This window comes from Gadus macrocephalus, chromosome 18 (assembly GCF_031168955.1).
Source record: "Gadus macrocephalus chromosome 18, ASM3116895v1".
NCBI lineage: Eukaryota > Metazoa > Chordata > Actinopteri > Gadiformes > Gadidae > Gadus > Gadus macrocephalus.
Genome location: NC_082399.1, coordinates 12068087 through 12084429, shown reverse-complemented (window position 1 = coordinate 12084429; position 16343 = coordinate 12068087). Strand labels below are relative to the sequence as shown.

The following is a 16343-nucleotide window of genomic DNA, read 5'->3' as shown; positions in this document are numbered from 1 at the left end:
GGCCCAGCCTCCATCCATCTGCCGGGGTAGTAGTGGTTTATCATGTCCCATTTCACGACCATCAGCTGCTTCAATCAATATCCAAGGGGGGGGGGGAGTGAAGTAATTGACCCATGGCTCACCCCCCAAATGGTGATAAGAGTGTGAGGAATGGATGTGGCAGTACTTGCACAACGAGAGAGAGAGAGCTTGTGAGAGAGTGCGAGGGAGAAAGAGAAAGAGAGAGAGATGTGTGTTTCGGTTGGCTGAGATGTGCATAATAAATGTGACGGAGACATACTGTATGTCTTCGAGTGTGTACATATGTGTGAGCGTTTGTGTGTATGTGTGTGCGTGTGGGTGCATGCGTGTCGGAGGGTAATTGAGCTTTGGGGATGGCCTCCTACCCATACAAGAGTAGCCTCATTTTCTGGATGCAGTCACACACCCCCACACACAAACACACACGCACACAAACACTCACACACAGACGTAGACAAGCAAACATGAACACACACACCGTGGCGCTCCCATCGCTATGGTAACGGGCAGGTTAACTAGGTGCCCTGGTGTGGGGTGCGGGGCATGGGAGAGAAGGGGGGCGAATTACCACAGTCTGTTTGAGTTAGCCAGCGTGTGATTGGCCGGTCCAAATGTACCCTGGTCCCGTGTTCCCAGGCCGTTGTCGAGGGGGTACCGAGCAGAGAGGGAGTGCAAAGCAGGAGCAAAGTGTTTGGAAGTTCACTGAAAGAGCTTCCAGACTCAAAGAAGAGCTAAGAATTTCTGCGAATGCGTATAGTTGCATTATTCTGGCGTAAATGCTGTTATTTAAAGAGGCCACTCAATGCACACACCTGCCTGACAGGAGCAGAGATCGGAGCTAAGGGCTGTTAGGAGGAGCGATTGATTAAGAGGCTGCTCTGGAAGCACTGAGCTTCAGGGAGAGGCTGGCCCTGCACGCTGTAATGGATTCTGACTCGCCTGCCACTGTCCTTTCGGCCCAGGTAGAGGAATAGGGCGCAGGAACGGGGGCTTTTCAATTATGCAGCATCCATTCAGTGAAAGGACACGCACGCACGCTCGCACCAACAAGCAAACGCACACACATACACGCATGCGAGTGACCGGGAGCACCCTAACACACGTGCATGCCGAACCCAACGCCAAGGAAAACTGCATCACGTCAATGCTCCATTAAGTCTTCAAAAACCATCCATCTTTTCTGCCGATGCATTTCCGCCCTTTTGTCAAATCAAATTGTCAGCTCGGGCCCACTGAAGCGCATTCAGTCAGTTAGCCCCCTCTTCGCTTGCTTGTTGTTGTTAGGGTCTGAGAGTCTCTCTCTCTCTCTCTCTCTCTCTCTCTCTCTCTCTCTCTCTCTCTCTCTCTCTCTCTCTCTCTCTCTCTCTCTCTCTCTCTCTCTCTCTCTCTCTCTCTCTCTCTCTCTCTCTCTCTCTCTCTCTCTCTCTCTCTCTCTCTCTCTCTCTCTCTCTCTCTCTCTGCAGGCAACAATGACAGAAGAAAATAAGGAAGGAAGATCCAGCTGAGCCGAAACCTAATTCCTCAGAGACCCAGTGAGAGAGTGAGAGAGACATAGAGAGAGAGAGAGAGAGAGAGAGAGAGAGAGAGAGAGAGAGAGAGAGAGAGAGAGAGAGAGAGAGAGAGAGAGAGATGGGAGACAGAGAGAAATGTGTTAAGTGTGTGTGTGTGTGTGTGTGTGTGTGCGTGTGTGCTTCTGTGTGTGTTTGTGTGCAGGAGAAGTGAAGACAAAGGGTGAGCCACATCGCGGTAACCTCAGACAGATGAGCCTCCTCATTACACACGACGTGGCCTGATGTTCTTCCGCTCAGAGCCCACAGAGAATGACTGGTCAGCCATGTGATGACCTGAGATCGGCTGCTTTTGGACCCATCGATCTGACATTTGGAGGTCGAGACGGTGTAATGTCTTCTGGGTTCTTACCAACATGGCAGGGGGGGAGAAGGGCAGCAAGGCTACCCTGAAGACACGGGTATAACCCCAGGTTAACAAGCCTACGATGGAGAGACATCACAATCAGCACACTGCGTACTGCGGTTCACCTGCTGGACCCTGGCCAGAGACAAACCTAAGAAGTAGCTAGTGGGATGTGTACGTCTCCCTCACTTACGAACACAACGTGAAGCGCACGTGTTATATACAGTTCTATTTATAACTTGGGCAGCGGTGACCATAATTAATACATGTGGATGGAAAACCCAAAGCATCTGTTGGAATGCGAGTGCAATAAGCTCCGGCTCGTCATCGCCATGGTGATCGTAGGAGCGTCGTCACCGCCAGCTTGGAACTTGGAAGTGGCGCAGAATGTGTCGCCAGGCCCCGGCGCAGCCTAATTCCAGAGGCCTGGTCACACAGGTTGTGGACAGCTGTGTGCTGCAGAGGAAATGTGTTCCCCACACGTGTGTGTGTGTGTGTGTGTGTGTGTGTGTGTGTGTGTGTGTGTGTGTGTGTGTGTGTGTGTGTGTGTGTGTGTGTGTGTGTGTGTGTGTGTGTGTGTGTGTGTGTGTGTGTACTGTTTGTGAAGTGTGGAGTTGCTTGAGAGAATCTGTTTTGGAAGACCAAATAAAACGAGCCTCCGAAACTAAGACATCTGGGAGAGGCAGAGTGTTAATTAAAATGAAGATAACGCAATAAATAACCCCTTGACTTCCAAGGATCGTCTCGATTGCCTCCTTCTACTGTACTCAGAATGGAACTGTATTCAGTGAAGCTGTAATGGTCCTCTGTTTAGGAGCTGTGTACTGAAGCATACTGAAACCATGTAAAGGTTGGTACACCCCCAAGCCCAAGATAATCACGCCCTCCCGCCCACTGTCAGCCCCATGCTGGAGGAGGTCTTCAGCTGTGCCTGAGAAAAGTATGAGGGGCATGGGGCGTAGGAGTGGGTGAGTGGGGTGCAGCAGCCATCCCCATGGTGAGCTACAGCCCCGAGTCCCAGCAGGGGACTGCTGGGTAATGGATGAGCTGGGAGGGGGGCTGAGAGAGTCTCCCTCTTCAACGATATAATGCTCTGCAGCACAGCAGTGGTCACGGACCCAGAGGAGAACCAAGGCTTGGTTAAGCGCTGCAATCTTCCCACTTGTCATCAGATGATTTCCTACAACGGACAATTTTCTCATTTGAAGTGGAAATTGACGGTGGTCTTTCCTCACCCTCCGAGTCTATAAGATTAGAGAGTCATATGTTAAACCCTGATGGGATATTTGGGATTATGACGCTTACGCATGCAGGACTACACGGACACGTGTTAAATCTACCCTTATTTGGAACCCTATTTGAACCTTGAGGCATAACCCCATCAGCCCTGGGGATCGAGTTGGCCTGGTTCCCCCGCCCCCAACAGAAGTAGCCCCGCCTCCTTTGACTGCTGGGGTGCAGCGCAGCCTCCATTGTTGTTTTCCTGGGGGGCAACGGGGCCTTCCTTGATCACATCCCCCCTGGCTGCCTGACGGAAAGACCAGTCCTCTGGGGCACAAAACAACATCTATAACGTCTAGCTAGCAGACACCAGAACACCATGCAGCCAAACCCTGAAAACTGTTCAATAATGCAGCCTCACTTGCAGAATCACTATTGATTTTAAACTGTCGTTGACAGTGAAGATTTTCGTTCAGGACCGTTCAATTCTGTATGGATGGTCTGTAGGACTGAGTGAAAGGATGGCGGCTGCATCTATAGAATGACCAAGCCACCCATAGCATCCATCCATCTATCAGGTAATGCAAATCACTGACATTAACGCACTATGGAGACAGATTGAGGTCAATTAGCCACTGCAGGGCCCGCGGGGAGTGTGTGTGTGGGGGTGGGGGTGTGTGTGTGTGTGTGTGTGTGTGTGTGTGTGTGTGTGTGTGTGTGTGTGTGTGTGTGTGTGTGTGTGTGTGTGTGTGTGTGTGTGTGTGTGTATGTGTGTGTGTGTGTGTGTGAGCATGACGACATGGGGAGAAGTGTGCACCATCACAGTGCTTAACTACACACAAGTAGGCTTGCACACACATTCACACAGACACACGCCAGCACTCATGCACACAGTAGATATGATATGAAAAGGCAGTGGAAATTGAGAAATGGAATTGGTTTCTATTCAAGGATGCAATGTGACCAATTATTTTGTTTGCATTGCGAGCAGAATGGCAAGAAGCTCTAAACATAATTTCAAGATGAAAAAAAATAATCAAAGAAGTCTTCCTTTGACACAAAAATACTGTGTTGACTCTGTATAAATGTAAAAAAGGGCCGCTCCTCCAAGTATCAAAACGTGAGGGAGGCCAAAACAAAAATGCTATTAAGGACATTTTCTCGCTCCTGCACAAGACGTGAATTCAACCTTCAACATGCAGATCTCAACACATCGGTTTACATTTATTCATTTCATTTCTACTGGAGAAATGGATGGAATGAGAGAGAGAGAGAGAGAGAGAGAGAGAGAGAGAGAGAGAGAGAGAGAGAGAGAGAGAGAGAGAATGTCTGGAGGATGGAAATTGTTTGGATGCGTTCGAGTGGAACATTGTTTCTATGAAGGAAAAATGAGAGAGGGAGGGATGATAGATGTGTAAGTGTGTCTGTATGCTTCAGTTATTAAATGTTAAACAGTTGCATCTCATCCAATTACCTTGTACTTTTTGAGTGCTCTTTAATAAAGAACACTTTTCAGAAGGAGGAGGAGGATGGATACATTGAATAACTAAAACAGAATGTTTTATTGTCCCGTGCAGGAGATGCCGCTTGCAGTGTTTTGCGGTTAAGAGTAGCCGTTACTTTAGAAGTATGGTTCATCGTAAGTATTGACACACCCTATTTGTGAAATAAACTCCAATGGTTAGGTGCATTAGTATATGGCACGTCATTCATGGCATAATCTCATAAGAGGTTTGTTTGCTCTTTATTTTATTTCTTATCTGGAAAGGTACAACCCCAACCACTTTTATAGCCAATTCTAATCCATCCAGTCTATTATTGATAACCGCTGGTTTTCCATTTTAACATTGCAGCATTCATTTTGATGAATGTCATGAGGTTAAGCAATAACCAGAATTAAGTTGCATCTTGAACATGAGTGACACAATGGTTGGCATTCGTCTCGAAGACAACAAACATCTAATGTAGAAACAGTCCACTACAAGAGGATATTCAAGGCCGGGCTTTCCTACTGCAGTCCATATCAGCAGTCGTCATAGAGGAGGTGTCAACGAAGGGGTGCACTGTGTTACAATGAAACAATCAGACTGCAGATGTGAGCAGATGACTGCTGGTGCTGCCCTGTTCCACAGGAAGGTATAGCTACCTGCTATCAGCTTGTTTAATGACCCGCTGGAACCCACTCTACCTCCCTGTTTGCCTGATGCTGGTTAAGCGGTTGCTGGCCTGTGTTTGTTTCTCTGCTATGTGGTGTTGGCGAATATCAGTCCCCTGGGGCGATCGATACAGGGATTATGCTTATGTGTCGGGAAGATGACGATTATTATTGGTTCATGAATGCTTCTATTGAAGATCACGAGAGAAACTAGGCTGCAGAAGCCCACTTGAGTGCCTGTGTCAATCCATCACATTCATAAGTACGAATCAAAGACGAGTATGGGTGTGTCCGCTGAGGCTGCAGCGAGGCGTTTTCTGTGGTTTACAGTCAGGGAACACGGTGACTTCTCAGGGACCCTGGGAACACAGGGGGAGGCTGCGTTGTGGATTATGGGATGAGAAAGTGCATGACATTGGGTCACCGGGTGACTCGGATGATTAATGGAAGCTTAAGTTCAGTTTTGGAACATAAGCAACGTACCAAGCCAGAGGGACCTGGGACCAGCACGTTCTGAGCATCTCTGGTGCGCACAAAGGTTATAACACGTTTTGCTCTCCGAATGCTTCAGAAAGTTTGGTTTTAAACTGTCACATGCAGTACAAACTATGTTGAGTGACAGCATTGTGCATTGGAGTAGGCCAATCGGATACAAGGGTTGCATAATCTGTGCTATCTGGGTGAATGCGGCTCAAGGATGGCGATTTCCGTGTTTGAAAAGAGTCATACAGAGAACAGTTTGTCAATATTGACAAAAAGGTAAAGTCCAAAATTCAGTGGTTGATGTAGTTCAGGCCTGTCAATTTTAATAAACAACAACTAACAAGTTTCAAGCTTTAACAAAAAAGAATAAGAATTGCATTATTACATTTTATCCATAGAATGGATGGTACTTTACACATTAAACATTTAAAAAGGAACACATTTAAAAAAGACCCACCCATTTCTACAGCCATACTCAGGAATGCAATGCATGCATGCAACAACGCACTCAGAAAACTAGGTTCCTGCACTATTTCTGTCCCAGCTCGCTCCATTCTCTCTGATTGTGGCCTCCTTTCATCCTGAGGTCCTCGGCACTGAGATGCTGAGTCACAAACAGCCCATCAGTCCCCCTGCACTCCTCAGGTAAAGACTGCATGATGATCACTGAGCTGGGGTGAGTATTATGACGGGCTCCTGTTTACAGTGACTTCTAATTTTGACATTTAGGTGGGATGATACAAAGCCACTTAAACTGAATTCAGAAGCATACAATAAAATATAATAAAATATAATATATAATGTATTATGGAGAAGATAGGTAGGCATCTTTCAGGTAGCTTGTGGATACATGGGATCGAAGCCGGTACCCTTTTAGGTGGGGAGCTTCTGAACAGGCTGGCCAATACACCATCAAGGTCCATGGCTCCTGGGTTTGCAAGCCCCCAGAGAGTCCACTGAATCTGGATCTTTTTCATTGAACATTTCAACATAAAAGTGAGATCAGGCCAAGTAATCCAATTACTGCCAACCCATAATTGACAAGACTAGCGGCGGCATGGGGATGGGGCCGTTGTGACAGAAGAGGAGGACTTAGGACTCAGCCATCTCTCTCTCTCTCTCTCACACACACACACACACACACACACACACACACACACACACACACACACACACACACACACACACACACACACACACACACACACACACACACACACACACACACACACACACACACACACACACACACACAGCTAACAAAAGCAACACAGTGAGTGACTGACCCCTCGGCCCTTGCATTCCGTGGCATTGTACCGGCCGAAGGGGGGATTTTTAGAAGACAGGCCCATTCCACATCTCCTGCCACAACACTGGGCTTCCCCGGCAGCGAGTATGTCTGGCCTTCCTGCTCAATGCTCGCCACTCAGCGCTGTGTCTGCCCGTGAGCGCCGGTGGCATGCATTGTAGAAGAAGTGCTGAGGTTACAGGATCCTCTTTATGCCAGTCTGGTTCCAGTTGTGAATAACTCTGTGGTCAATCTTAATCGGACCACATTACATTATATTAAATTGTGTGGCAAGCAGTGGTATTATAACATGAAGCAAGGCGACGGGTCAAGTGGTGGTTAACCACATGCATCACGACTGTGGTTACCATTGTGTTCATAATAAGGGGGCTTGTAACCACTTCATGGACGCTGGAATATAAACTGTAGAGGCTTGATAATGCAAGAGGCTTGCTTTTTTTGTTCAGCAAGTTCACATTGGCCTCATTAAAGAAGCAAAGGATGTAACACTGCTATTGCTGGCAAGAATATTCCCAATTAGACATGCTGGAACAATTACCATATAACTATGATACACTTCCAAGGTATACTATTTTCTACTTAACATACATCTTCAAAATGTCTTTGTTGTTTTGGTCTTCAACTCTCTACACCCATTATCAGCACCGCTACAGTGAAGATATCGTTGTCCTCATAGCATAATTGCATAGGAGCTATTTTAAGGTTCATCTTGTCAAATAGATGACTGAGGGAGATAAAGATTGTGGAATCTAAGAACTCTTTGATTGGTTAAGGATAAAGCCAATGAGGCACAGTGAATCAGCAGCGTTAGGAAAGCAGAGTGAGGTTAGATATCACAATTTGGCCAAAATATGACGTAGGCAATTATGCTATGAGGCTAACGTTATGAGACAGGACAGACCACAAAGTTCTGTGGAAAATTACTTTTTTTTTTGTTTGGGACGGTTTCGCCATGTCCATCTGAGTCACAGCAGGACACACGCGCACGCGCACGCACACACTAAAACTAGTGTTTTTCCATGGCTGTCCCACTTGTCGCTCAGGCCCGTTTATTCCCATGGCTATGCACTGGGCCTATCCCGAACAGGGACTGGTCTTTTACTAATTGAAACAGCGTACAGTAATAAAACTCCCAAGTTATAATTATCTTTAATATCGACTTAACCTCCTGCGTTTATAATGTACTGGTCTATAGAGAGCTACCTATGACCCGTGTACAAAGAAAGAAGCGTGACATTTCTCTATTTTAACGCACATCGGTCTAACTTTACCAGTTTAATTAAAAAACCAACCTGGCTGGAGAGCTATAACTGAATGCTCTAGACCCGGCATGCATGCTCACGAAACTCGCTTTTGTTTCATTGACATAAAATCCAAAATATCCAAAACGTGACTTCAATTTGGTCTTGGCATACATGGACAATACGGGTATACATAGTTGATGAATGACACGCATAGGCACAGAAGATAATTCCTCCCAATACCGGAGATAGTCATCACATAGGCCTACATGTTTACATCATTCTTAACCGGGTGGAACCATTAAGATTTGCGGAGCAATTACACTTTTGTTATATAAATGCATTGTGGGCATCTCATGATCCCAGGGTCCCCCCTACTAACCTGCTGGTAGCTCTCGTCCTCGGGCTTAAAGCTGTTGTCTATTGGCTGCAATCTCAGGTTTATGTGTGGGAAATTGTGCAGCCAATAAGTCCACCAAGGTGCAATGTAATCCACCCGTGCCGAAGACATTTTCGTCTCCCAAAAAGTTTCTTAAATAAATGAGATTGGCTTTACCACACGGGCAGTTCAGTCAGCCTCCCATGATCCCTCTATACAGTCTCAATGCAAACAAAGGAAAGAAAAACCTTGTTTTTTGGGGATAAAACATAGTCCAATGCAAAGTAAATGCATGTAGAAGCGGTAGTAGGAGCGTCAAATGTATTCCAAACGTGGTTTTTGATAAAGAAACAGTAATCAGTGCACGTCCATGTCCGTGTGCTCGGTTAAAGATCCCAAGCACCGCCAGCTGGTCGAACTAAAGGCGCTCTGGCGGAGCAGGGTCCGGAGCAGACACCACAGCCAGGGGGAAGGCGCAACATAGGCTGGGGTAGGACCAGTGACGAGGGTCGGAGAACCAATGTTCATGGATATTTTTTGCCAATCCTAAAGTAAACGGATTTGATGCAGTTTAACATTCGAACAGAATACTAAATTATTTATTTGTGGAGAATTTGAATATTCCTTCTTCCCTCTAGCGGGCGGTTATGAGAAGCGCAGTTAAATGGAATAATAACTTTGAATCCATAATGCATCCTCCCAATACGAAAACTTACTTATACAAATACGCAAGCATAAAGTTGCAGCTTTCGAGTACTTCCTCTACAGGCCTTGCAAGTGACTCCAGCATTGAAGATTTATAGTGAGTTTCACATGTCATAATTTAACACTAAATATGCAATTTATTTCCATCAAGACTCCGATATCCTTTCTATATTGTAGCATTTAAAACAGTTGGTTTTCTGATGCGCTTTTATTTGCCATTAGTCACTTTTAAGGGCATGTCTTTATTGATAATGCACTTGTTCCTAGGTCTCTTGACCAGAAGAGCCTAACAAATAACTAGCCTGGGTAGCCCCGCCATTTCTTCCGGCGAATTGAGTTCGCCCTGCACAAGGGTCTGTAGAAGAGCAACACATTTCTTTCTGCTTCCGATTCGTTTTTGCGAGAGCCGATCACCGAGCTGGCTTTTCCCCTTGGCGCGCTATTTGCTGGTCTAACACAATGACAGGGAAGCGACGGCATGCAGCCAATCGCGTTGTCAGCTGAAGTAGGCCGTTGATAACGCCTCTGAAGAAAATGACAGCAGCTTCCCGAGAACAACGTGCAATCTACGATTGGCTTGGTCTGGTTTTAACCAGGCTACCAAATAACTAACCTTCCAAATTATTTGGATGCCACCTGCGGCTAAACAGTGACATCTTGTGGACAAGTTGTCGATATGTTTTACAGTGGAAAAATGGCATCCTTTCTCACCCCCAATAATATATCCTGGAGCAAGTTTTGGTCACAAATGTTAGTGATCACTTGCATGTATAACATGGAATAAAGACGAACAAATAAGCAGTTTTTTTCCAATTTTTATTACAACGATCTGTACACAGCATTAGTCCTACTTCAGCTCCTTGACCGCCAGACCTGGAAAATAATAAAATAAGTCTGGTTAGCAAACACTCACTTTACTCATTACACAGATCAGGCGTCTAAGGAAATTAGTTAATGGGTCAGTAGAAGCAACAGGCTTGTTCTCTAGCAAGATTGAGTGTAGACTAGTCCGGAACAAGCCTGCTGTGTTTTGACTACTTTTCAAAAAGAACCATTTGCTTTAATACATGGCTCATAAACTGAACGAGCAACGCTAATGCACTGCATCAGAGTGTTACATTTGAAAAGGCATCATTAAATAGCAAGCGACAAATGACTTAAGAGCCAGTCCAAGAAGTCTCTTATAAGTCTGAAAATAAGGTTGCCCCTGACAAAAGATTCTCTTTGTCAATGCTTAGTATTCATTTCAAGCCACCAGTCAACTTTACTTTTAATTTCAATATATTTTTCAGGGCATAATAAATTAAGCACACTAAGCAGAAGACCAATTAAAAAGAACAAACAGCTGTTCTGAATGTTTCTGAACAAAGGGCCAAATCAATAACAAAGAATTAAATACATGGTCCAAATTAAAAATTAATAACTACTAACTATTTTGTAGGTGTGCAAATTGTGTTAGAAATATCGACCGACAGAATGCTCTAGAGCGGTGTTGCTGCCCAACATTTTCGTCAGGCAAGTTTAGCTGACAAGACACAGCTGTGAGTTAAATCAGGGCAGGTTGCAACTAGGAATGTCATCGTCATGATGCTCATCTTTTTACGCAAAACTTGGCCAATTAACCAAAGGTTATTAGGACCGTTTTTAGAGAAAATGCCCCTGAATTAAATTGGCACAGCGAAAATCTTGATCTAAACTATTAAAACTTAAGCCAACAATATTTGGTGCCGCATTACCCTCTTAAACCATTTAGGCCAAATAAATGTTTTACTTAACAGCCAAACCATCATTCAACTTTACCCTGATTAAAGGAACTACGGGGTCACCGGAGGCTACGACCGCCCCCTCCCCCCCCCTCGATATTATACAGAAATACCCCGCTCTGCCTGGCGCATTAACACTAGTCCCAACCACGCATGGTCTTACTATACAATAGTCAGATTCAGACATCAAGTGTGAATTATGCTAGATAATATAGATAACACAAGGGTCCTTCATTGACAGCCAGCGTCTATATTTGATTTTGTAGGTGAAATCTCAGGTTTACATATTTAAACAATTGCTTGGCCAGTAAATTCTTCCACTCTGAAGGGTCTGGTGTGAATCCGTCCTCCCTGTATCCTCTGCCCTATTTTGCATCATCAATACAAAAGCCACCAGTCATATTACTGTGTCGTGTTCAATACATACCTGGGGGCAGGGACTGCTTCAGCTTCTCGGCCTTCTCCTTGTCTGTGATGACCAAGGTGTACAGGTACCTGCTGCAGCGCACCTTGAACTTGACATTGTCCTTGTTCTTCTTGATCTTAACGGCTAGAGACGACACAAGATGCATGAATTGAGACACTTCCTTTTGAAGAGGCAGACTTCACACAACATGCATTCATCCAAGGTAACTCTGGGACATTATAGCTGCTTGCCAGAAACTTAATAGCATATGTGCATAGTGCTTTAAGGGTTAGAACCAATAGCCCTTCTGTTGGGAGTCTTATCCATTCTTCATCCACTTTATTACACAGCTTAATATTTGTTTAAGACAAAGGCAGATGCAGTCAAGGAATTTGATGCAAGGCGTTATACATTTTGGTTCCTACTACAGAAAACATGTGAATTCAACAACCGATAGCATTTTAGGGACTTAATCACACACAACAGGTAAGGGGAGATAGTTTGAACACTGCAGCCCACACTACAGGAAACATTCACTCAATAGTTCTAATGTACACATTGACGAACTACCGATCAGTATGGACAAACAAATGTAACAGCTTACACTTGGCATCCTTCCTCCTTGCCGTCAGCAGGAAATCTTTGATTTCTTCAATTTTTCGTGGCTGTGAATGGAACAGAAACATTAGCCAGGCTACGGAGGTGCACTGCAGTAAAGAGATACATAACGTTGTGTGCCTGAGTCAGTGCGACTCGACTCTTAGCATCTCTACATCTTTTCAACAGCAAGCCTCTAAATCACTGGCCTGACAGCCCCAGAAGAAGACAGCTTGCACTGTTCCAATTCTCAAATCTGTAAGCCTACCGTTACACTAGAATGTAGTTTTTTTAAGCATGTCATGCAAGTATATGCCTCGTACATGCAGTTTCGCTCTACAATAAAGCGCGGCGTTATCGATCATGAGTGTTTTAAATCTAATACCCAAACACTGATGGAAACATTCATTCACCAAACGATGTGGCGGCCCTGTCATGCTAGTAGGCTAACATGTAGCAAGCTAGCTAAACATTTACTTTAGCCAGTCAGAAGAGCCAAGGAAAGCCAAACAGAATAAGTCCTGGAGCAATTGTTATCACGTTATACCACAAAGAAAACAGATAAATGAAACAATTAGTAATGACATGCAACGAGAGGAAAGTCTTACCATGTTGCCGTGTTAGCCGACTGAAGCCTGTAGGAAAGACGCAGCAAGAATATGGACGGTAAGTAACAAATGTTAACTACTACAGAGACATGATCATCATACAAAATGCGATACACGCAATATAATATCGGTTTTAGACATAGGACAATATATTATTCATTTTTAGAGCAGATGTTTCATGATTTTATTTACGTGGAAAAAAATGGTACTTACACAGTCAACCAGAGAGGGGATGAAGAGGGCGGGACTTCCGCTTAACATTCATTTTATACTCCCTACGGCAGGCCACGAAGGACAAAATTAAACCAAAGCAAAACTATTATTTTATGTCGTTCGGATGTTTTCTCCCCCTTTCATTGACTGTATGTCACTCATAAAACATTCTAAAAATTATTGTTGTAACAATTTATTTGAATTCTATAGCAAATATGTAGCATTCCTATTACAGAGCCAACCAATATTGATGCCCAAAATGCACTTTGTGGTTTTTACTTATGTTTAACAGCCAAATGTACAAGAGTTATTATTCCTAACTGCATCGACAATATATGATATCCAATTCAAGCCCCCCCGCCCCCTCACTCACCCACCCACCCACCCACCCACGCACGCACGCACGCACGCACGCACACACACACACACACACACACACACACACACACACACACACACACACACACACACACACACACACACACACACACACACACACACACACACACACACACACACACACACATACACACAGCCACTGTATAGGCCCTATATATCGTGCAAACAATGAATGAATAAATAATTTGATAAGGAGAGAACTTGATATCTCTATCCCAAGTTCAACATACCTTTAATGCGTGTCAGTAGAAATGAGATTCTCTCCCACTTTGTGGAATTCGTGATCGCAAGATTGTGAATGGCCATATCTATAATTAAGATCTAAATGTATATTCATCCATATTACAAATTGCTAGCAAGCAATTTGCAAGTATTATATTTAGATTGTTAACATATAGTTCCCTTTACAAATTAATTAAAAAATGGAAGACCTTCAAAAAAAAATTCTTCCAAAAATGGAAGACCTTCAAGGGTTTCAGAGGCACTAGCATATTATTTATGAAAGGTAAAAGGTAAATTACTTTTTTACGGCTGCATTTGTACTGTAAGCACTCTGAACAGGCTGTTGGGATGTGATTCCTGCACATCTTTTGGATCTAAAGGCCCTCAGCCCTGGAGATAGTAATTTGTGTCATATTGTAAATTAAAATGTGTGTCGCTCAGCTAAAACACATCTCCTAAAAACAATTGGGATGCGTTAGCTAGTTAATACAAAATATTTGTTTTGTGTAATAATGCTGTGAGAAAAATTAGTCACTATAGAGGTGTGTGAGTTCTTATTTATCACAAGTTAGCCGACTTACTACACAATTATTTCGGCAGTTTTGCACAATTCATTGTTGTTCTTGCATTTCTTATTAAATCTGCTGTAGAGTTGTTCCAAGCCATACATAAACATAAAAAACAGAAATGATCTGACATTCTGTGCAACTTTTAATTAGATTTTTTTTATCTAATTTGAATCTAATCTATTCAAATTGTGTTATGCGCTCTTATTAATTCAGTTTGATCGCCCACCAGTAGAATATCTGATATTCAGCTATTGGTATTGATATTCAGAGCTGCGTTACAGAGTTCAGCTTAACCTTTGATGGTCTGGTGTTTGAGTGGCGCGTCGGTAGCGTCTCCACCGGGGGACGCTCTCTGCAATGGCCCGATGTTTCTTTTATAATCTATCTGATATCTGATACAGGTTGATTTACCCTAGGTGCTTAATCAGTGTTTGCAGCATTGGACCTTTTCAACCTGTGATTTTAAATATTGAGCCGCCGTCCGTCACTCAAGAGGATCATTGTTGCAAAAATGTTAGAGGAGCTTTTAAGGAGAAGGCCTCACACAATACGATGGATTGATCCACACATGATGGCTCAGAATAGTTACACAGGCTACATTCAACTGTAAAATGTGTGATCAATATGCCTGTGTCATTTCAGTTTTTCTGAGATTGTACTTGTGAAATTAACAATAATCACAATGAACTTTACTGTAGGCCTACAGCAAAGTAGATACTCAGTGTAGACAAATACAAAGAGGACATTTTTGATGCCAAATATTACACAATGTCAAACTATATAGTTAGTTAGTAAGTTAGGGTTTATTTGATAGGGACCGATACAACTCATGTGGATTGTGCACAATCCAGCAGAAAGCATCATAGTATTTGTAGCTTTAGCTCATTTCCAATGCCCGTCCCTAGAGGGGCTTTTAAAATAACATACACACAAGTATAGGACTTGATAATATATATTGAAAATGCTGTTTACAATTTCGCACTGACTTCACAGTCATTTTCACAGTAATGTTTTTTTTCTGAATGAAATAAAGATTTAAAGCTCCATCCTTGATACGACCACAGCCGTTTATTTCTTGGTATATTTATTAGTTATAGTTATATTACTACGACAGCAGAGGGCACTGGAGTATCACAGATAGAGAAGTAATCGAGTCTTCACCCCCCCCCCACCCCCCCACACCCTAAAGCCCATTGAAGATGCCAGGGAGGGACCGATGCATCAACTATTCATTACTTCTCAAAGCATTGGCAAGAAGGTTGAAGGTCTCGGTTTTGCATTAATTACTGTCTACATAAACCAGACATTAACAGTACACGGAGATATACAATGTATTGTAAGGTTACAATTATTTATCAATGATCCCCACGGGTAAAATACTAGTTACCCAGATCAAGGACATCATAAGCCATAGACATCTTTTATTCAATAATCCACATCATGAAACACTGTAGCAGTACACCCTGGACTGCAGCTTCCCACTGACCCAAGCTTCCTTCCTGTTTTCTTGCCGCAATACAAGCCTTCCCGCGTGCTTCCTCCTTATCTTGGATGTATGGATTTATCCTTTTGCCTGTCTTTTAATTTGCATATATAAATTACTATTTCTCCCCTTTTCCAAAAAGGGGGGGGAATCGACGAAGTGCCCAGAGCCCCTGTTTATTTACTTACCGACTAGTTCTCACTAGCTAGTGAATTAATTGAAACACCCCCTGATATAATAGCCTTATAAACACCCCAAAACGTGGTCCTAAATTAGTACCCCCCTCAAACCATAACCCTTTATTAACTGTGTAAAACAGTAATCAGAAAGGAACAAAGAGGCCCTCAAGCCTTGGGATGATGTCGGTTCCACTGAGCGGCTTGTTGAAAATGCATAGTATGGGTCGAGGGGTGTGTGGCTGAGAGGCGGTGTGTTGTAAGAGACTCATAATGCGTCGGTGATGGAGTTCACGCCGCAGTTACACAGACCATGCAGGTAATGATACACATCGTTCCACAGCCCGAGGCCTGCATGGATGACTGCGCGAATGTCTCTATTCCTGAGCGCTAATGACTTAAGGTAAGAACAAAGGCAACACAGTGTATCATCATCAGATGGACGGCAAAAAAAACCGGAACTTTTAAGAGGCAGTCAC

The 16343-nt window shown here is 43.8% G+C and overlaps 2 protein-coding genes and 1 long non-coding RNA gene across 3 annotated transcripts in view; all 3 read right to left on the bottom strand.

The window, feature by feature from the left end:
* The window catches only part of ttyh2 (tweety family member 2), a 45263-nt gene extending 35990 nt beyond the window's left edge, over positions 1-9273 (bottom strand). Inside the window, exon 1 of the mRNA XM_060037619.1 lies at positions 8727-9273. Coding sequence (XP_059893602.1) covers positions 8727-8855 — 129 coding nt within the window. The 5' untranslated portion in view covers positions 8856-9273. The remainder of the gene's footprint in view (positions 1-8726) is intronic.
* Positions 2419-8702, bottom strand: LOC132447028 (uncharacterized). The gene is made up of 2 exons (XR_009523017.1): positions 7081-8702; positions 2419-6762 (listed from the first exon to the last, which is right to left on the bottom strand). It is a non-coding gene; the product is annotated as an uncharacterized LOC132447028 (long non-coding RNA).
* Positions 9274-9833: 560 nt separating the features above from the next.
* On the bottom strand, positions 9834-13097 carry rpl38 (ribosomal protein L38). The gene is made up of 5 exons (XM_060037635.1): positions 13016-13097; positions 12803-12829; positions 12202-12262; positions 11619-11741; positions 9834-10301 (listed from the first exon to the last, which is right to left on the bottom strand). Exons 2-5 carry the CDS (start codon positions 12803-12805, stop codon positions 10276-10278), a joined length of 213 nt encoding a protein of 70 aa, XP_059893618.1. The 5' UTR covers positions 12806-12829; positions 13016-13097; the 3' UTR covers positions 9834-10275.
* Between the last annotated feature and the right edge of the window lie 3246 nt (positions 13098-16343).